The sequence below is a fragment of the Carcharodon carcharias genome, chromosome 18 (genome assembly GCF_017639515.1).
Source record: "Carcharodon carcharias isolate sCarCar2 chromosome 18, sCarCar2.pri, whole genome shotgun sequence".
In the NCBI taxonomy this organism is placed as follows: Eukaryota; Metazoa; Chordata; class Chondrichthyes; order Lamniformes; family Lamnidae; genus Carcharodon; species Carcharodon carcharias.
Window position 1 is genome coordinate 21929048 of NC_054484.1, and position 24212 is coordinate 21953259.

General features: G+C 44.8%; 1 protein-coding gene across 1 annotated transcript in view; it reads right to left on the minus strand.

The window, feature by feature from the left end:
• The window catches only part of pcp4b (Purkinje cell protein 4b), a 99443-nt gene extending 76092 nt beyond the window's left edge, over positions 1 to 23351 (minus strand). The window contains exon 1 of the mRNA XM_041211890.1: positions 23192 to 23351. Within this exon, the coding sequence (XP_041067824.1) occupies positions 23192 to 23200 (9 nt within the window). The 5' untranslated portion in view covers positions 23201 to 23351. The remainder of the gene's footprint in view (positions 1 to 23191) is intronic.
• Positions 23352 to 24212: the final 861 nt, after the last annotated feature.

The window sequence follows — 24212 nt, forward strand, 5'->3', positions numbered from 1 at the left end:
AAGCATACTCCAGGCTGACACTACAGTGCTGCACTGTTTGACATGCCATCCTTTGGAAACCAAGGCTCCATCTGTCTTCTCAGGTGCTTGATAGAGAAAAGGGGGGTGGGGGGGTTGAGAGTCTCTTCTCCAGTATACGAGGGACGCAAACCCATGGCATGGAGGTGTAGTGGGCAACATTCAAAACCATTGACAGTTTTGCAACAGTGTTTGAAGTTGAAAACAGTATCGCTTGAAACATTGCAAGTGATATTATCAATTCAATGGTGTAGGGTCTAAAAGTATATTGGATTTGTAATGCAGTATCGAAAAGCAAATTAGATTTGGTGCAGCACTTGGAGTTTTACTGGATTACATTTTAATAGTGAGTTACGCTAACCTGTATGTGTTATACTGCAGCACCTGTCATGTGATCACAAATGTTCTTCAGGTCTTTCTTCAATGTCATTAGCTTTCTCAATACCATTGGTAACATCGTTAGTTTCATTGCTTTTTGCACTTCTTCCAGACTGTTTTTATTACAATTTTATGACCACATTCACCTCTCCAGACAGGATTTATTTAACTTTTACAGTTAAGAATCTCCCAGCTTGATTTTTGTGAAATGATACCAGCTTCCACAGGATTCCTCCTGGGTGCTTTCTTTCAGTATTACTAGTGTTCGTGGATTTGCTTCTCCTGTTGTTCACATGGCAGACTGCTCATTTGAGCTGTTACTTTGGTTCAGCACATTAAAGGAGAAGCACTTATGTCTTTGGGAGCTGGGCAAGGACAGAAGGGCCTACATTTATATAGCACATATCATGACCTTCAGGCGTGTGGCCACTGTTGCAATGTAGAAAACATGGCAACCAATTTGCACCCAGCCAGATCATGCAGATGCCAATTAAATAAATGACAGATTGTCTATGTAGGATGTTGGTTGTCAGGTAAATATTGGTCAAGAGATTCCCCACCCCGCTTCCTTCAAACAGTGTTGTGGGATCATTTTATATCCACCTGAGAGAGCAGACATGGTCTCAGTTTAATGTGTTATTTCAAAGAAAGCACCTCCAACGATGCAGTACTCCCTCAGTACTGCTCTGGAATGTCAGCCTAGATTTTGCTCAAGGCTCAGGATTGGGCCTTGAACCCTCTGACTCAGAAACAAGAGTACTGCCATCAAGCCTCAGCATACTATGAATTGGTGAATTCTGCTAACTCTAAAATCAATCCTGATTTATTTTTCAGTGAAAAATAACAGAGAAAAAACACATGACTGTCAGGTCAGCCGATTTCGCTGATTTTCCCTATTCCTCATTGTGCCTGTTTCAACTGAACAAAATAGGTGACAGCCATTTTTAGTTCATCCCCAGGGCAATGTCTTGACCAATTAGAGTCAACATGCCCGATTTGAATTTAAACAAAGCTTTACAGTTAACTGTCAGTCATCATTAACTGGTGCATTCTCCATGGCAACGCCTCTACCAATCAGAGCCCACTTGCCAACCAATCAGCACTCTCTTCTTATGAAGTATAAATTGTTGTTCCCTTTACATCTGGTAATCTTGTGTATGTCCTGATGAGTCCAAGACAAAAAGCTTTGACATGTCTATTTTTTCAGCGAAAATCAAGTTCTGTAAGACCAAATGACTATTTTCCAAAAATTAGAATCCTGTGACCTTATCTCAGGTTGAGTTGGGCAATGTCCATCAAGAGCTCCTCTACCTCTAGACAATCAAGATTGACAGAGAAGTGCCAGTCCTTCGCTAGCAAGCACCATGTCAAACATTTTCTAAAAGCAAATGAAGTCCATGGCAGGGTTGGCTATGCCATGAACTTGAATGCAGGTGAGCTGCCAGCCCACAGAGTGAGAAGTGAACTCAATGTGCACCAGGAATGGCATCTCACCCACCAGGAGCACATGTCAAGAATTCAAACGCTGAGCTCAAGACTGTCTCTCCATTAAAATGAATGGAAAATGAAGAACCCGACTCACCCTAACCCTAAAGACACCAAGTCCACTGCATAAAATGAGAAATTACATCCATCTCATGCAACCTCATTGAGTCAACTTTTGTCCAACTCTCTGTTTTGAATATTATTGAAGTTTTAGAATGCATTGCTCAATGTACACACAGAACACACCAAGAAATCATTTAGGAATAGCTGGGGCAGCAACTGGAGGGTGCAGAAGGATCAACACTGGCTTCCCACCTTGGCGGGGGGAGGGGGTGGTAGTGGTAATGTCACTGGACTAGTAACCCAGGGTCCCAGGCTAATGCTCTGGGGACATGAGTTCAAATCCCACCACGGCAGCTGGTGGTATTTGAACTCAGTTAATAAATCTGGGATATAAAAGACAGCCTCAAAAAATGGTGACCATGAAGCTATCATCAATTGTTGGAAGAACCCACCTAGTTCACGAATGTCCTTTTAGTAGAGGAAATCTGCTATCCTTCCCTGGCCTGGCCTACCTGCGACACAGCAATGTGGTTGACTCTTAAACGGCCTCGCAAAGTCAGTTCAAGGCAATTAGGAATGGGCATCAACCGCTGGCCTTGCCAGCGAAGCCCGCATCCCGTGAAATAATTTTAAATGAGAATCGGTATTCAAACACAGCTCAAACGGATGGATGGTGTGCAGGCCTTTGCTGCATACTGTATTAGATGAAAGATGTTACAGCTTAACTCCTAATGTGTGTCGGCTACCATCTTTCGATCTCAGTCCCGGAAGCCACAAAGATGGCTGATGTGGGAAGTGGGAATCTTGAACTGGAATAATAGAAGAGGAAGCTTTGGTCTTTCTGGATCATTGGAAGCCGCTTGCAAAGGTTAAATGCATGTGTTCATTAATCTGTTCATGTCACAACAACATGGTGAAAGGGTCGAGAACCAGAGGATGCTGATTTAAGGTGATTGGCAAAAGAACCAGGGGGACATGAATATTTTACGCAGCGAGTGGTTAGGAGCTGAAATGCACTGCCTGAGAGCATGACAGAGGCAAATTCAATTCCCTTTCAAAAGGGAATTAGATAGTTATCTAAAGAGAAAAAATTTGTAGCACTGCAGTGAAAAGACAGTGAAGTGGGACTAGTTGATTTGCTCTTGCAGGAAGCCAGTGCAGACACAAAGGACCAAATGGCCTCCTTCTGTGCTGTAACCACTCTATGATTTTATGATCACCAAGACTTATGATGCTTCTAAATCCAGCTCTGAATGAGTGGCTTGAGGCTTACTCTCTCGCTCTGCTGCAAAGCAAGTCTGGGTATTTTCAACCCAGAGCCAAGGGGGCGTGAGTCCACAGCACAAAGCTGGCTGATGTGGGAAATGGAAATCTCGGTGCAGAAGGAGGTATGTTCTGAAACCAGAGCATTAAATTACAGTGGATAACAATCTCTTTGAATGCTGGCTATATTAAAATCACTTAATCTTTCTGACATATTTATGATTTTGTTGCACTCAGCTGATAGAGAAAATCTTCCCCCGTTACTGGGGCAAAGGTGAGAAAAACTGTTTGCGTCTGAGCTAGGAGTGGCTTTGAAGATTTTGATGCCAACACTGAGAAATGAGCCCAGCAATGGTGGTGATGTTAACGAGATAAACACTTCATGTTTTTGAATGACATATTCCTCTTCTGTTGTTTTAATGGATGCAAATGGGTTACATGTTGATCTGCTAATAATTCCAAATCATTTCTAGGCTATTGAGAGTAAAAATATTCCACTTTAGCACTGGGATCCTGACACATATGAGTGAGAACATAATCTAAAATAAGATAACAACACATCAGGGAATACAATCTAGCGTGTGAGTTCAGACAGTGATTTTGCAGCACCTATTGTGAGCATCTTGATTGATCACAATCTGAGCCAAAATTCAGGTTCACACTCCAGTGCAACAATGAGGGAATACTGAAATGCCAGAGGTGCCGTCTTTTGAGTGTGATGTTAAACCGAGACCCTGTCTACTCTCTTGAATGAACATAAAATATCCCACAGCACTATGGGGGAGGGGGGAGGAGGAGGGAGGGGGGAGCGATGGCATAGTGTCATTGTCACTGGACTAGTAATTCAAAGACCTAATGTAATGCTTGGGGACTGGGGTTCATCTCCCACCACGGCAGATGGTGGAATTTGAATTCAATCAGTAAAAAATCTGGAATTAAAAGTCTAATGATGACCATGAACCCCATTGCCAATTGTCACAAAAACCCAACTGGCTTGCTAATGTCCTTTAGGAAGGAAATCTGCTGTCCTTACCTGGTGGTCTGGCCTATATGTTACTCAAGACCCACAGCCATCTGGCTGACTCTGAAATGGCCTAGCAAACCACTCAGTTGTATCAAAAACTGCTAGAAATAAGGGTACATGGACTGCAGTGATTCAAGAAGGCCGGTCACCACCACTTTCCCAAGGATTAATTGCCAAGGTGGTGGTGAGCTATCTTCTTGAATCGCTGCAGTCCCTGTGGTGTAGGTACATCACAGTGTTGTTAGAGAGGGATTTCCAGCATTTTGACCCAGTGGTAGTGAAAAATAGCAATATATTTCCAAGTCAGGATGGTGGATGGCTTGGAGGGGAATTTCCAGGTGGCAGTGTTCCCTTGTGTTTGCTGCCCTTGTCCTTCTTGATGGTCATGGTTGTAGGTTTGGAAGGTACTATCTAAGGAACTGTGGTGAGTTCCTGCAGTGCATCTTGTAGATGGTACACACTGCTGCCACTATGCATCGGTGGTGGACGGAATGAATATTTGTAGATAGGGTGCCAATCAAGTGAGCTGCTTTGTCCTATGGTATCAAGCTCCTTGAGTGTTGTTGGAGCTGCACTCATCCAGGCAAGTGGGGAGTATTCCATCACATTCCTGACTTGTGCCTTGTAGACGGTGGACAGGATTTGGGGAGTCAGGAGGTGGGTTACTGTCCGCAGAATTCCTAGCCTCTGATATGCTCTTGCAGCCACAGTTTATATGGCTGGTTCAGTTCAGTTTCGGTCAATGCTAACCCCCAGGATGTTGGTAGTGGGGGATTCAGCAATGACAATGCCATTGAATATCCCTTGTAGACCACACTTCTCTTCTAAACGCCGTCTCTAGGGATGGCTCCACAGATGCCAGTCACTCACCCAAGAAACATAAAAAGTTGATGGCACTGAAGGTGGCCATTTGGTCCATCATATCCATGCCAGCCAAAAAAGAGCTATCAGTCATAATCTCACTTAACAGCTCTTCATCTGTAGCCATATAGGTTACAGCACTTCAAGAGCACATCCAAATATTTTTAAACATGTTATGAGGGTTTCTGTCTCTACCACCATTTCAGGCAGTGAGTTCCAGACCCTCACCACCCCCTCGATGAAAAGACTTGTCTTCAATTCTCCCTAATCCTTCCACCAATTACTCTAAATCTATGCCTCTTGGTCTTTGAGCCTACTTAGGGCTGCCAGTTTCATACATATCAATTAAATCTCCCCTCACCTTTTCCTGTCCCAAAGAAAACAACCCCAGCATATCCAATCTTTCCTTGCAGCTAAAATCCTCCATTCTTGGCAACGTCGACAAGGCACAAGTCAGGAATGTAATGGAATACTCCCCACTTGCCTGGATGAGTGCAGCTCCAACAACACTCAAGATGCTTGACACCATAGGACAAAGCAGCTCACTTGATTGGCACCCTATCTACAAATATTCATTCCGTCCACCACCGATGCATAGTGGCAGCAGTGTGTACCATCTACAAGATGCACTGCAGGAACTCACCACAGCTCCTTAGACAGTACCTTCCAAACCCACAACCATGACCATCAAGAAGGACAAGGGCAGCAAACACAAGGGAACACTGCCACCTGGTAATTCCCCTCCAAGCCATCCACCATCCTGACTTGGAAATATATTGCTATTTTTCACTACCACTGGGTCAAAACGCTGGAAATCCCTCTCTAACAACACTGTGATGTACCTACACCACAGGGACTGCAGCGATTCAAGAAGATCTCCGCTGTACTACACTAGTGTGGTCAGGTCCTTTCTGTAATGTGGTGATCAGAACTGTATGCAGCGCTCTATCTGTGGCCTAACTAATGTTTCACTCAGTTCTAGCATAAATTTCCTCTTCATATAAAGGAAAGTATCCCGTATACCTTCCTAACCCACCTTATCTACTGTTCCTGCTATCTTCAGTGGACCCTCTGTTACTTCACAATATCCCACAAATTATTTTGTATTCCCCTCAGTTACCATCCCCAACAGTCCATTATTCATAGAAACATAGAAACATAGAAAATAGGAGCAGAAGTAGGCCATTTGGCCCTTCAAGCCTGCTCCACCATTCATTATAATCATGGCTGATCATCCAACTCAATAGCCTGCTCCTGCTTTCTCCCCATATCCTTTGATCCCTTTCACCCCAAGAGCTATATCTAACTCCTTCTTGAAAACATACAATGCTTTGGCCTCAACTACTTTTTGTAGTAGTAAATTCCACAGGCTCACCACTCACTAGATGAAGAAATTTCTCCTCATCTCAGTCCTAAATGGTCTACCCCGTATCCTCAGACTGTGACCCCTGGTTCTGGACTGCCCCACCATCGGGAACATCCCTCCTGCGTCCACCCTGTCTGGTCCTGTTAGAAGTTTATAGGTTTCTATGAGATCCCCCTTCATTCTTCTGAACTCCAGCAAATATAATACTAACTGACTCAATCTCTCCTCATATGTCAGTCCCGCCATCCCAGGAATCAGTCTGGTAAACCTTCACTGTACTTCCTCTATAGTAAGAACATCGTTCCTCAGGTAAGGAGACCAAAACTGCACACAATATTCCAGGTGTGGTCTCACCAAGGCCCTGTACAATTGCAGCAAGACATCCCTGCTCCTGTGGTCGAATCCTCTCGCTATGAAGGCCAACATATCATTCACATATAAGCCAGAGCTCTAGCTAATTTTTCAGTGCACGACAGGGTAGGCCTTCCAATGCGGGTGTCCAGTAGTCACAGTGTGCCTCAGAGGAAGCGACTGAAATTGGTTTTCCTCTGCTATGTCTAGGTACTGCAGCTATACAGTAGATGGAAATAGGAACACAGAAACAGGCCTTTCAAGCCTGATGCTGTGCTCTGGGTTGATTAGGTTCTCAAATTGTCCTGGGGGTAGAGGGGATAGTGGTGGTGGTTAAGAGAAAGCACCTAACTCCCTTGTAAGAATGTAAGAAATAGGAGCAGGAATAGGCCATTTGGCCCCTCAAGCCCCATCTGTCATTCAATAAGATCATGGCTGTTGTTATTGTGGCCTTAACTCTACTTTCCTGCCTGACCCATGGCACCCACCACCACCACCCCAACCCCCCCACCATAACCTTTGACTCCTTGTAGATCAAAAATCTGCCTAATTCAGCCTTGAATGAAGTCAATTAATGTCCCAAACAAGGGCCATTTTCTCCCAGCGCTGCAGCTTTCCCTGGGACTCAGTAGCCTCCCACTGCGTCAGGAGCCTGGCCATGCTGCAGAAAGCGCCTATCGCTAGGGGGTTGCTAGCAGGATGTAAGTGCTTGAATTAATTAGCAGCATCATGGGGCTGCAATGCTCGCGTGAGTCAAGGAGCAGCCACAGGAACTCTCCTAGAGACAGATCAGCCCTCCACCCTGAGGCTCCTCACAGTACTTTGTCACCATTTTCACCAATGAAGAGGGAGGCCTTCGTGAGTGCCTCCATTTTGAGACACCCCTTAGGCCTTCTTCCACAGTAACGTCCAATTGGCCTAGTGGGCCAACCACCCGAATACTGCTGCTGGGCCTCCTGCTTCACTGTCCGTCTGCCTTCCTCAATTGGATGGCGAACACGGAGTTGGCCAATTAGAAGAAATAAGGGCAAAATATTGCGGATGCTGGAAGCCTGAAATAAAAGCAGAAAATGCTGGAAAAGCTCAGCAGGTCGGGCAGCATCTGTGGAGAGAGAAACAGAGTTAACCTTTCGAGTCGATTATGGCTCTTCTTCAGAAGGCCGCCTCACATAAACTTGCCCCAGTGAGCGGCTGAGTCCATGCACAGGCTTGGGACCTGAATGCGTTCCTGACGCCTGAGTCTTGACACCCATGGGAAGATTCAGCCCAATGTCTGCTCAATTGGTTTTCCTTTCTATTAAACAGAAAAGGAATACAATCTGACAGGACTATTTGAAATTGAAGGAAAGTCTAGAGGGAAAATATTTTTAATCAAAGTACTTCCCTTGACATGCAGCCTGACCCATTTGGTAGGTAACCTTACCAAGCTATAATACTGAGCCTCCATAAGAAGAATATGAGCAGATAATGACACACCATTGCCGTACTGAGGCAGTGCTGAGTTGGTGGAAGTAAAGTCCTTCAACTATCATGTTAAACCATCCATTCCAATGCTTCAGGCCATTAAGAAGAAAACAATTTTATTCTTCAAAGCAAAGCAGATTTTTATGTTTGGCTAGCATTTCACAAACAACACCATCAACTGAATCGTCATTCAATCCATGGGCTGTTGCTGTGGGCAAAATGGTTATTGTGTTTTATCTGCACAAAAATGGCAACTATACCTCAAAATAAATCACCATTAAGAGTTTTGAGGTGCTTCCAAATGATGTGACGTGGTACTAGTCTTCACACAAGTTGTAATTTCCCTTAAGTGCGATTCTATGATTCTTTGAGTTGAACAAAAGAAAACATAGCAGCTCACTTATTTTCCTGTGATAGATGATTTTTTTCCTATATGACATAGAACTACAGTATTGTTTTCGGCGATTTACATTATTTGTGTCTTACTCTTCTGGGGATGAGGGTGTCACCGGCATGGGCAGCATCTATTGTCCATTCCTAATTACCCTTTAGAAGGAGGTGGTGACCTACCTTCTTGAACCTCTGCTGTCCATATGATGTTAGACAATATCCAGGCTTGGACTGCCAAATGGCAAGTAACATTCATGCCACACAAGTTCCAGGCAATGACCATCACCAACAAGAGGGAATCTAACCATTACCCTTGACGTTCAATGGTATTACCACTGCTGAATCCCCCACTATCAACATCCTGGGGGTTACTATTGACCAGAAACCAACCTGGACTGGCCATATAAATACTGTGGCTACCAGAGCAGGTCGGAGACTAGGAACACTGAAGCAAGTAACGCATTTCCTGACTCCCCAAAGCCTGTCCACCATCCACAAGGTACAATTGAGGAATGTGATGGGATACTCTCCAAATGCTTGGGTGAGTGCAGCTCCAATAACACTCAAGAAGCTTGACACCATCCAGGACAAAGCAACCTGCTTGATTGGCACCCCATCCATAAACATTCACTCCCTCCACCACTGACATACAGTGACTGTATTGTGTACCATCTACAAGATGCACAGCAGGAACTCACGATGGGCCCTTAGACAGCACCTTCCAAACCAACGATTGCTACCATCTAGAAGGTTGAGGGCAGCAAACAATGGGAAAACCACCACCTGGAAGTTCCCCTGACTTGGAAATATATCACCATTCCTTCAATGTCGCTGAGTCAAAACCCTGGAACTCCTTTCCTAATATCACTGTGGGTATACCTACACCACATGGACTACAGTGGTTCAAGAAGGCAGCTCACCACCACTTTCTCAAGGGCAATTATGGATGGGCAATAAATGCTGGCATAACCTGCGACACCAACATCCCATCAATGAATAAAAAAAAGTACTGTGTTGTTAGGAACAGAATTCAAGGATTTTGACCCAGTGATATAGTTCGAAGTCAGGATGGTGTGCAACTTGGAGGGGAACTTGCACGTGATGGTATTCCTTTGCACCTACAGCCCTTGTTCTCCTAGGTGGTGAAGGTCAGGGGGTGAAAGGTGCTGTGAAAGGTGCCTTGACAAGTTTCTGAAGTGGATCTTTTAATAATGAGGAATTTGGTTACAGAAAATTGGGACATGATTGAATTGGCTCCCTCTCATCCCAGATGCAATGGCTCCTCTGGAATGAAAAGTGCCATTAAACCTGGTCTACTAGTTACACTGACAAAGAGGTTGCATTAAACCAGCTGCCCCAATTGTAGCATCCGTTAGAAAGAAATGACTTGTCTTTTTTACAGCTGTGTCATAAGATGTCACAAAGTGCCTCAAGGCCAAATAAAGTATGTTTGAAGCGCATTGTTTGGTGGGAACACACAGCAGCCAATTTGTACAGAGCAAGGTCCCACAGACAGTAAGGGAGATAAATGATCAAATAATTGTTTTGGCCATGTTGGTTGATAAGTCCACAGGGAGATGAAATAATATCATAAGCTTTTCAGCTGATTAATTCAGTGTGGATTTATTGGGATTTGTGCAAAATTCATGGAACTTGCATGTGGATCAGAAGCCAAAACAATGCCATTGTCGAATCATTGTTATGATATATTAATTTGTGTCAGAGAATTTACTCCTAAATACTGTAGCAATGATCCAGCCTGCAGTCAGTCTTCAGCATGGAGTCTCTAAGTGAACAGTGAGCTGCTACATGTGGCTGTATGTAAAGTTCTTTTCAGTCTTATGGATCAGTTATTCACTTGTTATTAACCATTGAATTAATCCTAGCTTTAGTTAGTTAATCCTAACATTAGGACCCTACAACCTTCCTACCTCTACCCCAATTAAGTCTGTGGTGGGTGGGTATGTAGATGGCCTTCCCACTCCACCTCCAAAAGAGACCCTTAAGTGGGCAATTAATGCCCCCGTAAGGGCCCCATCTTAACACTGCTGGTATTAACCCAATGGCATGAAATGGGCTTGCCATGAGGGGAACACAACAAGCAAATTTTGGTATGTTTGACTGCAGGCTCCTACCGGGTTATCTCATTCAAAAGCACTCAGTGCTTGATTGAGGGACCCAGCATTTGCAAGTTGGTGGGGGAGAGAGGGGGGTGCAGCTGATAGGTGCCCACTGCCCTTTCTGCTGACACCTCCCTCATCCTCCCCTATGAAACCTGCATTGCGAACCCATCCTCCTCCCGCCATCACTGACCTGTGTCTGGGTCCCTCTGCGGTCTGATTGACCGGCAGCTCTTGAGGGACAGGACTTCCACCCCTGGTGTCTTTGATCTTGAGGGAAGGCAATGGCCAGTTAAGTGCTTGAGTAGCACAAAATGTGGCAGGCCTTCTCGAAAAGCGGTGCTGCAGGAGTCTTGCCAGCACTCCAGCTGATGGCTGAGACCTCCAGCACCTCCACAAGATTCCACTCCAAATCTGTAAGAGGAACGGGGGTTGTAGTTGCAGAGCCTCTGGGTCTGTAACACGACAGGGAGAAAGAGCAGAAGTCTCAGAGAGGGGAAATTCTACACAGAAGTGGTGGGAGGGCTGTCTATGGAAGGTCCAACCCACCACAGCTGCTTAGGGACATTCATCTACCTCCAACTCAGCCACGAGCAATGCCCGAGGTACCCCAGATTCAATAAGGAGGTGCATAGTCTTTGCCACCTCCCTCAGCAGAACCGGTAGCCACACACTAGCATGAGAACAGCCTTGCCAGTGCCCATCAAGGTCATCATGACCCTCTACAACTCAGCCTCATGCCATGGGTGACATAGCAATCTCCCACATACATGGTCCATCTGGGAGGTGACAGAGGCCCAGTATGTGCTAAAAGACAAATACATAACTTTCTCTATTAGCAGAGAGAAGCAGCATTAATGGGCACACAGCTTTGGCAGGGTGACAGGGTTCCTGATGGTGCAGGGAACCATCGATTGCATGCGTGTGACTCCGTAGATCCCCTTTGTCAAAGGAGAAGTACAAGAACCACTAGGTATACATCTGCATGAATGTGCAGTGGGTGTGTGACCATGTAAGCCCAACGTGTCAGTCAATTCCCACTATCCTGGCAGTAGTCGTGATGCCTTCATCCTGAGGCAGTCTGCCATTCCCACCGGCTTCCAGCCAACAAGAAGAACCAGACGGTGACTACCCTTCCAAATGGCTGTTGAGTCCTGGAGACCACCCGTTTACTCGAGGACAATGGGGGTACAAAGAAAGCCATGCAGCTACCAGAAATATTATGGAGCTGACCATTGGTGAGCTTAAATGACAGTTCCAATACATGGACCACTCAAGAGGAGGTCCTACAGTACTCTCTAGACTATATCAAAGCTCATGATGATCTGCCATGACCTTCACAATATCATTACCATGAGGATGCAGCCATTCCCACCAAGTATCCAGAGGCCACCTCAAACAAAGGATGAAGGAGAGGAAGTGGAGGAGGAAGAAGAGGAGGACACAAGGATGAGGCATTTATGATCCCTTCGCTTCCCTCAGGAGATTGTCCTTCAACATTAGTGACACTCCACCTTCCCATCCATCTGCGAAGCCCCAACATAGCATCCGGCTGTCAAAGACCCTACAACAAAAAACCCTTTTATAAACCTTTACCTAGCAACACATCCAATGAAACAAAAAAAAAAGAATTGTTTACCTTTGTGCATTCCCTTAGTATCTTTGCCTAGCCTCATGCTCCTATTCAGTGCTACCCCAGTGACTGCAGCATGGCTGGTGAAAGGCTGTTGACTTTCACTAGTTGAGATTGCAGATGGCCTTGCAGGAGCTGCTTTGGGCCTTGAGGGCCCAGGTTTGGACTGCACTACCTTGGCATGGGTGGCAGTCGTCTGGACTGGCTCACTGACAGGCAACAATAAAGGCACTGATGGTGTGGCTGTGTGGGAGGATAAGTGCTATCATCCTCAGAGAGCAGGTCCATGCTTCCGGGGGTTACTGCCGCCCCCCTGGGGCAACACCTCAGCAATTCTAATAATCTTCTGGACCGCAGCTTGCTGGATTGGTGCGATAACCTGGCTGCTCCGTTAAGCACTGATAACTGCAGCCATGGTGGCAGCAGTCTGAGCCTGCATGGCGCCAAGCTTGGATCTCAGGATCTCAGCACTGAGACATTGAGTGGTTTTCGCCTGTGATGCAATGGAAGTTGAGATAACAATCACCAGACGCTGCCTCATGGCTGGGTCTATTAGGTTGTCATGGTGATGGCAACCACAACTTGGACTGGGCTCCAAGCTCTGCTCCCTGCTTCCTGCCAAGTTGGAACTTGATTCCTCCATGCTCTTTAAACAGTGATAAGTGGCCTGTCTGATAGGCCAGTTATTGCACCAAGGTCTCAACAAAGTCCTCATCGGAGTACCCTATATCCCAACTCATCTTTCACCTCGCCTCCCCAGGGAGCTGGCACACCAGCTATCCTTTCCCCCCAACCTGACTTCAACCTGGACTTGCCCGGTGACTCACCAAGTGCTGACCCTATGCGACCCTCCGAGGTACAAGCAGCACCAGTATCTGAGCTGGTGGCTGCGGGTGTCAAGTCAAGTGACAGTGCTTCTTCATCACTGCTTTTGTTTTTGCTCTCACCCTTCCTCATGAGGTTGCAATCACTGACCAGGCGACAATTTTTAGGTATTTGAATGCAAAAAATCAAAAGGGGGTAGGGGTAAGGGTAAGGGAATGGGAGTGGGCTGGAAAGCAAGAGGTCCATGTTCTCACCATCTGCAGCTTGCACATCATCCAGATGGCAGCTAAAGGGTGATGTGGGGTTTTGTATCACAAGGCAGGAACATACCACTACCCTCAATGTTCTCAGTGACACTGAATGCTACAGGCTCTGTCACAGCTGGCCCCAAGATGCAGAGAGCCAACTCTACTGTCAGGCTTTGGTGAGACAGCTGGTTCTGCTCTGCCTCCTTCTATTGTGTGTGATCTTATCTTGCGAGAGAGAGGGAAGAACGTCAGTAAGTGTGATTGGGTAATGTGCTAGCTGAATAACTGGAAAAACATGTAGGTTGCAAGAGGTGCGTGTGAATGGAAGGCATGTAAGGGTGAGGGTGGAGCATCTGAATGTTAGGCCTGAGTCCTGAGTGCAATGGAGTGCTGCTGAGTGACTGATAGAGGTGTGGTGCATTGAGCACCCTGTGAGGTTGGTGGTGTGCTGGCTAGGAGATGTCATAGGAAGATACATTTACTGACCTTGCCCATCTGAATGGGCCCATTAGACTTTTTCTGGTACAGATGCCATGTCCTCAGGACCAGATTCCTTACATTGATTTCTCTGGCCACCTGCTCCTATTCCCTTCAGAGTGGGGGATGGTTTCTGGAGGGCCTCTTGTCATTCATGGAAACATGGCTTCTTTCTTCTTGTTAACCTCCAGCACTAAGCCCCCTCTAGCGCTACATCCGTGAATCAGGGATCACTCTCTCTTCTCTGGTGCTCTATTTGTTTTCTTTCCTCTGGTTATCAGCAGCACCCTTTTCAGTTGGGCAGACTGCCTTTATGTGCTGGAGGCTAGCTGGAAGATGTGCTAGCCTCAAATGCTGTTGGGCCCCATATTGAGCATGCAGCCAGCTAGCAGTAGGAAGCAGCACAAGTTTGCACACTGGCTGCCTCAATAGAACCGCATGTGGGCTGCAAATTGTGACTCACCCGCCTGAAAGTAAGTGCAGATGAATTTTTAGCCCAAAGTGTCTCCTTGGATCTTTCCCTGCAGCAGCAGGGCAGGAAATATGAACTCATCGTATGAAAGATCTGAAGTACAAGTCAATGCAATGTGTTTCAAATGAGGAGTATCATTTCTCTCTCTCTCTCTCTCTCTTTCTACCTCTCTCCTTTACTGATTTTCCCTCCAGTCTTCTCTCTTCCCTCCTCCAGGCACTGACTTCTAATTGTGATGTTGTACTAGGGTATTAGGTCTCATCTCATACTTTGCCCAAATAGTTAACTTCATGTGCAACTCTGATCACTGTCAGTAGCTTCTGAAGCCCAGCCCAAACCTGTCCCTGCCCCATCACTATAACGGCAGTAACCCATGGATGAGACCAGGGCTAGGGATTGACATACACTCATTCATGAGCAGCAATTTCTTCCAATTAGATATAAAAATAGAAAATGTTGGAAATACCCAACAGGTCAGGCAATATTTGTGGAGAGAGAAACAGTTAATGTTTCATGTCTATGACCTTTCACCAGGACTTCGACCTGAAATGTTAACACTCACCGTTGATTCATCCCAAAGGAATGGCCATCGTCTGAGGCTGGACCAGTATTTTTTCAGCCTCAGGTTCCCATTTAACCTTAAGCTGAAATTTAAACCCCATGCTCCCTCCAACATAAAGGCTACCCATTTCAACAAATCTCTGCTCCTTCCTTCTGACTCAACTATTCAGTGATCTCCTGACCTGCCTTTCATCTTCCACCCTCCATAAACCTGAGCTCATCCAAAACTATGCTGCCCATATTCAAACCCACACCAAGTCCCATACATCTATCACCCATGTGCTTGCTGACACCTACAGCGACAACCAACGTCTCAATGTTGACATTCTCATCCCCATGCAAAATCCCTCCCTGACCTCACTCCTCCCTGTTCTGTAACCTCCTCCAGTGCTAAAAGTCACCAATAACTCTGCCTTCCTCCAATTCTGGACTCTTATGTATCTCCCAATAACTGTGCACCCACCATTGGAGTTGTCCCTTCAATCATCTTGGCCCTAAGCTCTGGAATTCAGACCCTGAACCTTTCTTGACCATTCTCTCATCACTTATGATCTTATTTAAAAATTTTTTGGTCAAGTGTTTGGTCAGCCCCCTCTTCTCCTTCTTCAACTTGGTGTCAATTTTTGTCCTAATGGATACAATCCTTGGGACATATTCCTATATTACAGGTGCTATATAAATGCAAGTTATACTTGAACCTCAATCCACCTATCAGCATATATCTGTTCCTATCTATTTTCCTACTGTTGTTATGTTCTTCCTACAAAAATGCCTAAGCACGCAGATCTGACGTTAATGCAACTCTGGCAGACATGTATGGTCACTCGAGTAAAAATAAGGCTGGTATAGTTATTTCCCTTTTCTTTCCATTAACTCTAATTCTGCAAATAAGCACTTCAGGAGGTAATACAGAAAGCTGCTGAAACACTGACAAAGCCCAAGTCATTAAATCAAGCTCGCCATGCCCTTCACTCTCCAGTTTAAAACTGGCGGCCAGTAAATCAAGACAGCATTTTGTTCCCTTTTAAAGGTTTGTGCTGAATGTGTACACCAGTTAAATAATGGATCCCTGATTTGTGTGTAACTGTTAATGGTGCAAGGCTTGTCTGTCAGAGACTATAGCACAATAGCAATAACCTCCTCTTTAATTAACTTCCGCCCACCACCCACGTCCTCCCTCCTGCGGCTCTGTTTCAGATCTATATCTTATTTGGCCTTACTGTTAGCATTCAGGGAGACCAGCTAACCCAGCACAAACCCAACGTTAAACCTTGGATTCTTTAATAAAAGCAAAGTACTGCGGATGCTGGAGATCTGAAATACAAGCAGAAAATGCAGGAAAAACTCAGCAGGTTGGGCAGCGTCTGTGGAGAGAGAAACAGAGTTAACCTTTCAAGTCCAATATGACTCTTCTTCAGAACTGGACTCTTTAACCTGTCCCTTTATGGCTTAAAATTGTTAACATTTTTTCTGATCTGATCTCACTGCTAAAGCCCAAAATTCTGGAGTTCCTTCCCTAAGCTTATCGGCCTTGCTATCTCTCACTGCTCCTTTTTGATGCAATGTTAAGCCTACTTCTTTGATCAAGCTTTTGGTCACTTGTCCTAATATCTCCTTTTGTAGCTCAGTGTTGAATTTGATAACACTCCTGTTAAGCGCCTTGGTAAGTTTTACTACGTTAAAGGAATAATGTAAATATAAGTTGTTGTTGTTGCATTTACCTTCAAGGAACAGGCAAAAGGGTCCTACATGAGAAGAGTGTGGGCAGGTTTAGTCCAGTTCCCAATCTGCTTAAGAAACACAGCTCAAGATGGCTTCTAATTCAATACAAATGGAATTTACATTTATATAGCATCATTAACGTAATACAAACATCCCAAGGTACTTCACAGGAACATTATTAGATAAAGTGACACAGGTCACCGAAGGAGATCTTGAACAAAAGGATAGTTTGTAAGGAGTAGTTTAAAGAAGGGGAGTGAGGTAGAAAGGTTTAGGGAGGAAATTCCAGAGCTTAAGGCTTAGGCAGCTGAAACCATGAGCTCTAATGGTGGAGTCAATGCCGGATCTTGAGAGGTGTAAGTGTGGCAGAGTGGGAACCCTTTCTGTCCACGTCTGTAAACATGAAACTCTTTACAAATTACAAGGAAGTGCTCATTTGCACAGCTTCAACGGGAACATCATACCTGCAGAATCCAGCCGCTTCCACCCTGAGTTAGAATGTCGGAGTGGCACCATCTAATGGTTTTGTAGCATCCTTCCATCTCATAAGACGATGGTTTTCGCCATGAAAAAGCTCTGCAGCAAAAATGAAGTGTCCTCTCAAGGCAAAATTTATGGAGACCCTGGGCTGTCCAAATGTCAGGGTCTCCCCCTTGACCTCCCTGGTTAAGTCCAAAGGAATGAAAAGCATTTTGTTTGGCATCGACTTGGTTGCAAGAGTTGCCAGGAAGATGACATATTTAGACGTCAGTCCGTCTTTGGGCTCCGCTCCAGGTTTTTTGGTCAGGGTTTACTCCCTTAGCTTTCATCCCTCCCAAGATATCAACAAGGCAGTGAAGCTATTCGCCCGTGGGTCGGAGTTTGGTTAATGAGTGTTAGGGCGTGTCCACGTGCCAGTGGGCCTGCGCATTGCATGTCTGGAGGCCAAACCTTCTCTGAGTTCCTCTGCAACCTTAGTCTGAGTTCACAAGGGACCCAGTTTCCATGTGTCGCATCAAGGAGGCATAGCTGAGGACTTGCCAATAGAGAGGCTGTGTACTTATACATTTGGCTCTCATTTTCATATTGCTGCTAGCCAGCAGTGTAGACTGAAAATAAAAAGCAAACTAGCACACAAAATTGGAAAGCATGCTAACTCTATTCATCCACAGACTAGATGTACCACCACAACCTGTTGGATACATCCCATCCGGAATATCTAATGGTAGAGAAAAAATAAATGCTCTCTCTCTGAAGGAAAGGCTTGCTTTTCTATAGTACCTTTCATCACCTCAGGGTGCCCCAAAGTGCTTTACAATCAACTTCTGAAGAGTAGTCACTGTTGTAATGGTGGGAAACATAACAGCCCATTTCTGCACAGCAAGCTCTCACAAACAGCAATGAGATAAGGACTGCATTATCTGTTATAGTGATGGTGATTGAGGGATAAATATTATCCAGGACATAGGTACAACTCCCCTGTCTTCTTCCGAATCTGAGATCTTTTATATCCACTTGTGAGGGCAGACAGTCACTCCATCCAAAATTTGGCACTTCTGGAAGTGCAGAATGCCCTCAGTACACACTGGATTGTCAGTCTGCATTCTGTGTTCAGGTCTCTGGTCTCTTGAACCCATGAGCATCTAGCTCAGAAGCAAGAATCCAGTCTACTTCTTGAACGGAAGGAATCAATTTTCTTCTTAAGACCTGCAAGGGAACTGACAACAGCTCAGTGCTGTGTTGATTTCCACTGAGACCCTACGAGGACAGAATGGTCTGAACTTCCCCAAATCTCTTCCAGACATCTGAGTGGAAGATGCGCCCATGGTCCCTCCCATCAAACACTTAAAGGACTGAATGGAATCGGGAAAGGAACCTTTCACCCCGCCCTCCTGGATCCCAGGAATTTCAGCTTCCAATTCCACGGCTGAGCCTGCCATCTCAGCTTATGCATCCTCCTCCCACCAAGAAATCTCCAGAATCTGGGAGGTCTGCATACCCATTGGTGCTGTGAGGCCAATTCGCTTTGTCCTGATGTTCTGTGGGGCGCCACAGGAGAGTCACTAACACATTTTAAGAGGCTTACACCTTCTTAATTATGTTTTATCAATACCATCCTGATCTTGCAGCATATTGTTGCCTTGAACCATATCTTATACACCAAACCTTGAGGCAAACTTGGAGAGGCAAGAGCTACTAGAGCTGAGCAGTAACAAGCCAAATTGTGTCAACAGCATGAATAACACAGCAGTAACTTCATGTATTATTTGGCGATTTGATATCAAAAGTGTCTGACTCTTCTATGTGTCTAATATAATGATGATGTACTGCTCCTTTTCCTCTCAGGAAATAAGCTGTTAATAATGGAGATCCCATCACATTACCCAGGTCCTTTCAGGGGACCAAAAAATAACACTGTGACTAAAACATTCGATTTCTTCCACTGCTGCATATTCCTGCCCGTCATGGGCAATCTCTCCGTGACAATATTGGCGCGAGAGCCTGTCTGATGTGTCTAAGCTGTCCGACACCAGGAATTTCAATGAGGTTCACAGCTCCTCGGCGGCTGGCAATTCTCTAAACATCACCCAAGTCTGTAGCTAGGCACCAGGGCCTGAAAAATCTCTCATTCTTGCAAACGGCAATGCATTTTGGGACGGGACCCTTTGCAGCCTTACGTCAGGAATGGAGATGTCACTGGCAGGATATCAGCTCCAGAATCCTCACCGGTTCGGGTTCTGTTGTGCCCAACATATTACACTCTTAAAAAAACACAGGACTTAACAATGGTAGAAGTAGACCCTCCAAAATAAACATGGATTCCCTGAATCAGATGGCTCATCAAATTACCGGCCCTTCTTAGGAAGGGGCCAATTACCCTTTTCTTCAGGAACCATCTACCAGACCTATGGAGCAACTGCCCACGGCTGCATATTCTGGCCCACACCGACCTTGAGGGTAACCCCAGTGTGCCAGCATTAGCTCAGGTGTCCACCATCAGGGATAGGCAGCAAGTGCTTGGTGCAGATAAAGCCCTGCATTGTCCTTCTTGTGTTGGCAGAATGGCATTGCAGATTTTTGGAGCCCCTAATGTCAGGAAAGAGTTAAACTGTGGTTGGCATCACAGCTGAGTTCAATCTTTTCACTTGACTTTCATGCCTGTGCATTTTCCAACAGGGATCGTTGCATTAGAAGCAGGGCTGGGCATGTTGGACCAATTTCCTCAACCTGAGAATAGCAAGCTCTACACAGACCAGATGTCCAACCCCGCACATTGCAGTGTGCCTGGCTGAGTGCTATACAGTGTGGGGGAGGGGAAGAGGCATTCTGACCCTTTCGGCCACTGAAGGAGCTCCCAAGATTAAAGCTTTTAACTAATTTGCCCTTTAAAGCACCAAATCGCCAAGTTTGAGATCAGTCTCTGGGCTCAGAGTTTCATTTTTGGCTTCTCTGTCATCCCCTGAATTCCCCAGCTGACCTTCTCATTATCCCCCGAATCCATCTTTTCCCTTCCAGCTTCCTTTCTTCTCTGTTCTTTACGACTCAACGATAATTAAGCAATGATTTCTCTGTTATCCTGTGATGTCCCACAACAACTGAAATATTTACAGATTATAAATGTTTAATTTCTGTGACCATCTGTTGGACTCACTCTGGACTGTTGCCGTGTTGCACACTGCTTCTTCTATGCACCAATTTTCTGCAACTTTGGGTTTCTGCAACGCTCTTCTTATTTCCTCTCCCCTTCTCTCCTCCCCTATTTTCACTCTCTTCCCTTTCCCTCTCTACTGCTTATGTTTCTCATTTCCCTTTTTCTTTCTCCTCTCCTCCCTCACATTTTTTTCCCTCTCCCCTCTTCTCTTTTCCCTCTCCAGTGTTCCTTTCACCATTTTCCCCTCGCCTTTCCTTTTATCTCTCCTCTCTTCCCCTCATTTGAATGTGCTGACTCATGCTTTTCCACACTTAAGAAGCCAAACTTTATGTGTAAGTCTTGATGGAGCGAACTAGTGGATGATTTGACCATGGCAACCCAACCAGGACTGCAGCTTTGACATTTCATAGACTAATTTTCATACAGGAATCACTGGCTAATGAAGGGAAGCAGGTCAAATCCCAACTGATTGTTTTCTTTCCCTATTCCAGCTATAACAGAGTAAATTTCCAAGGGTCTTTTTTCTTTCTGGGATTCGTATGGCTCTTCCCCTAGAGCTACGGTGGGAGAATCCAGGCAAGAACTCATTCTCCATTATTTCAGCTCCTAACCGAAGCTCAAGCTATGAAAACACAAGTGTTCAAAAAGGGGAGTAAGTCATGGTGTAGGCTACATTCACTCTTCAACTCTTGCCCCTTGTGTATCCTTGATTTCTGTCACCCCAACCACTGGTGGCCTAGGCCCTAAACTCTGGAACTCCCATCCTATACCTCTCCACTTCTCTAGCTCACTTTCTTTCTTTAAGTTTCTCTGTAAAATCTACCTCTTCAACCAAGCCTCTGGTCACATATCTTAATATCTCCTTATGTGTCAAGCTTTGCCTGATAGCACTCCAGTGAAATGCCTTGGGGCCCTTTCTACAGCACAAAACATGCTATATAAATGCAAGTTGTTGTTGTTGTTGTCAACCTACCCTCATCCCCACTGCACCTAGCCCCGTCTGCACCTGCCCTACCCCAACCCACTGCACCAAACCCCCCACACCACCCCCCCACCACCCCCAACCACTCTCCGCCCCAGTCACACAATCTCTTCAGAAAGAGAAAACAACTAGGACAATTTAAGAACCTTTATGTCAATCATGACAAAGGGCATGCTTTTTGCACTAGCTTCTGTGAAAGTGGAGCACCTGTTCTCTAGCGTACATCCTAACTGGATAGCAGCTGATGCAAGGACGAGGATATTGTGCACACCTCATGAACATTTCCTTTGATACAGATTGACCTGAATCAGGTGGTATAAAAGAAGGGAAACTTCCAACAATTCAGGATATAATAATCTATTGTTCATTACAGATAGCCCAGCAAAGCATTAACTCCATTGTTTCATCTCTAAACATAACCTGTTATTACACAGAGTGAGCAAACTACACATCAGGAAGGGAAAGTGTATATCAAACAATGAGAATTCAAAATTACACACAGTTCTTTTAGTCAAATAGCAAAAAAGCCTTTCTATCACAAGGCTGCATCTTTTCGAAGCTTGTGTTCTTACCTTGAGTTCAGCAGACTTGTTTCAAACAGAAATGGAATGTGAGGGGGGAATTCATTATTAGGGCAGCATTCTTAAAATTAGTAGTTAATTGTAAGCAGCTAAAGTTCTGGCAAATTTCCAACATATGATAGCTCACTGGGTCTCTAGTAAAGAATTTTACGCACAGTTGATTCTCTATGCATTGCACATATACGTTGTTCGTGTTTTTCAGACACATTCTGCTATTTATGATCATTTTTAACATTTTAATGTTTCTGTTTTTTATGCCTGTATTTTTGTCCTCATGCTGCTTTGACTTTATGTTGCTTAACATAATCCATGTTTGTTTTTTTCTCTTGTTTTGTACTGAGTTAGTTTGTATTTCTGTATATTTTCTGTTCTCCCTCTGCTTCACTACATCAGCCTCTCTCACCCATTTTCTTCTCGCTATCAGTTTCCCGCACTCTCAAGTATTCTCCCTTTCTCTCTCTCTCTCTCACTTTCTTTCATCCCTCTTGCTCTTTAGTCTTGCTTTCCCTTTTTCACACTCCCTTGTAAACTCTGACTTTCATTTACTCTATCTTCCTTCCTTCTGTCTCAATCTCTTCACTTGCTTGGTCACACTACAGGTCTCTATTTCTCAGATCCCTCTTGTACCTCAGTTTTGTTTATCACCGGACACAAACACTGTCTCACAGCTTTACTGCACTTTTTTAATGCATCTCATTGTATATTTCTGCTTGCATGCACCTAAATTTCTTATTTGAACAAAATGCCTCAGAGCAGGACAAAGCTATGCCTGAGCGACACAATTATTAACATGAAATGCCTTCGTAAAGTGGAATTCTTAATAGAAATTCATGCAACGCTCCGAATTTACAGAAAAAAATGAACACTTGCAAAAAAATTAAAACAAACCAGAGAGTGCTGGAAATACACAACAGGTCTGTGAACATTTGACAAGAGATTAAATCAGTTCATGTTTTCTTTAACCATTGAGGTCTGCATCTGAAAAAAATAACCTTCTTTTAATTCTTCTTTAAGATGTGACTGACCTCCTGGGTATATGTAGAATGTTCTGTTCTTCCTTCAAAAAAGGACTTACTTATTCATAGTTTTGTTAAAAATGAAACTGCATTTAGAATAAATCAGTGAAAACACCAGTGAGTTTAAACATAATCGCACAGCCTGAACTTGGGACCTGCAGGAAGAGGCTTTGTACACCATACTGGGCTAATGCAGAACAATTAAGTATGCTTTACATGCACGAAAACAAACCTCGAGTCATTTTACTTATAAGCCTCACCTCGCTCATGGTTAGACTGCAAGTGTCTCTCTGTGGGGGGATTTTATTTGTCGCTTTCTCTCTTCAAGGTAGTTCAGGTTCACACTCTGCTGGTGTCGGGAGCTCAGCAACCAGCCCTCTGCGATACCAAGCTCTGAAAGCAGATCCTTTTAAACTCAGGCAGAACCTAATGTCATCACACCTTCGGGGGAGCCAATGGAAATTGCCGTTCTAAACTTCAGCAACCCTAGTCTGACACACTCTCATGCCACCCAGTGTTTCAAATATTAATAGAACACTTCAAGGTACTAGCTCAAGCTCCTTGCTCTCCCACACTCGTGGTAAAAGAAGGCAAGCCCCCATCAGTATTTTGAAAGACCTTTTTCTCTGAAGGCTAAACTCTGACCTCTTAGGCACAGTAAACAGAATGCTTTCCAGCACAAGGAAGGTTTTTGATCCTCATACTCTGCCCGCTGTGTGCTGTCCCCACACTGTTTCCACATATACGAATCATATTTGTTATCAAACATGAAAATGAGCAGTTTAAGGTGGTTTAGTTGGCTATGTGTTCCACCCAGTGTGCTACTCACGGCTATGGATCAGGAAGGTCATAGTTGCCTGCTGCATTAACTGATTTTAACCAGAGATTTACAATCAATTGTATCTAGTTTAGTATCATGCCCTCAGGGTATCCCATTCAAAGAGGTGCTTCTAATATGAAGCCAACTTTCATTTGATGACACTACGGTGAAGCACCTTGGGATGTTTTGCTACTTTAAAGGCACGATACAAATATAAGCTATTGTTGTTGTACTGTCCCTTGGCCTAAAGAGAGGACTGACTGGTCCAGGTTTCTCACCCTCCATCGCTATCTGGTGACTCCTGTTGCAAATCATATTAGTGAGCACAGGGTGACGGCAGAATCAGCGCTAATCTATGCTAAACCTGACGATACTTGCATATACACTGCTCATAGATGGGGAATAAATAGGCACCTGGCCAAAGGACTGAGGGCACTCGGAATCGCAATCCAGCACAATCA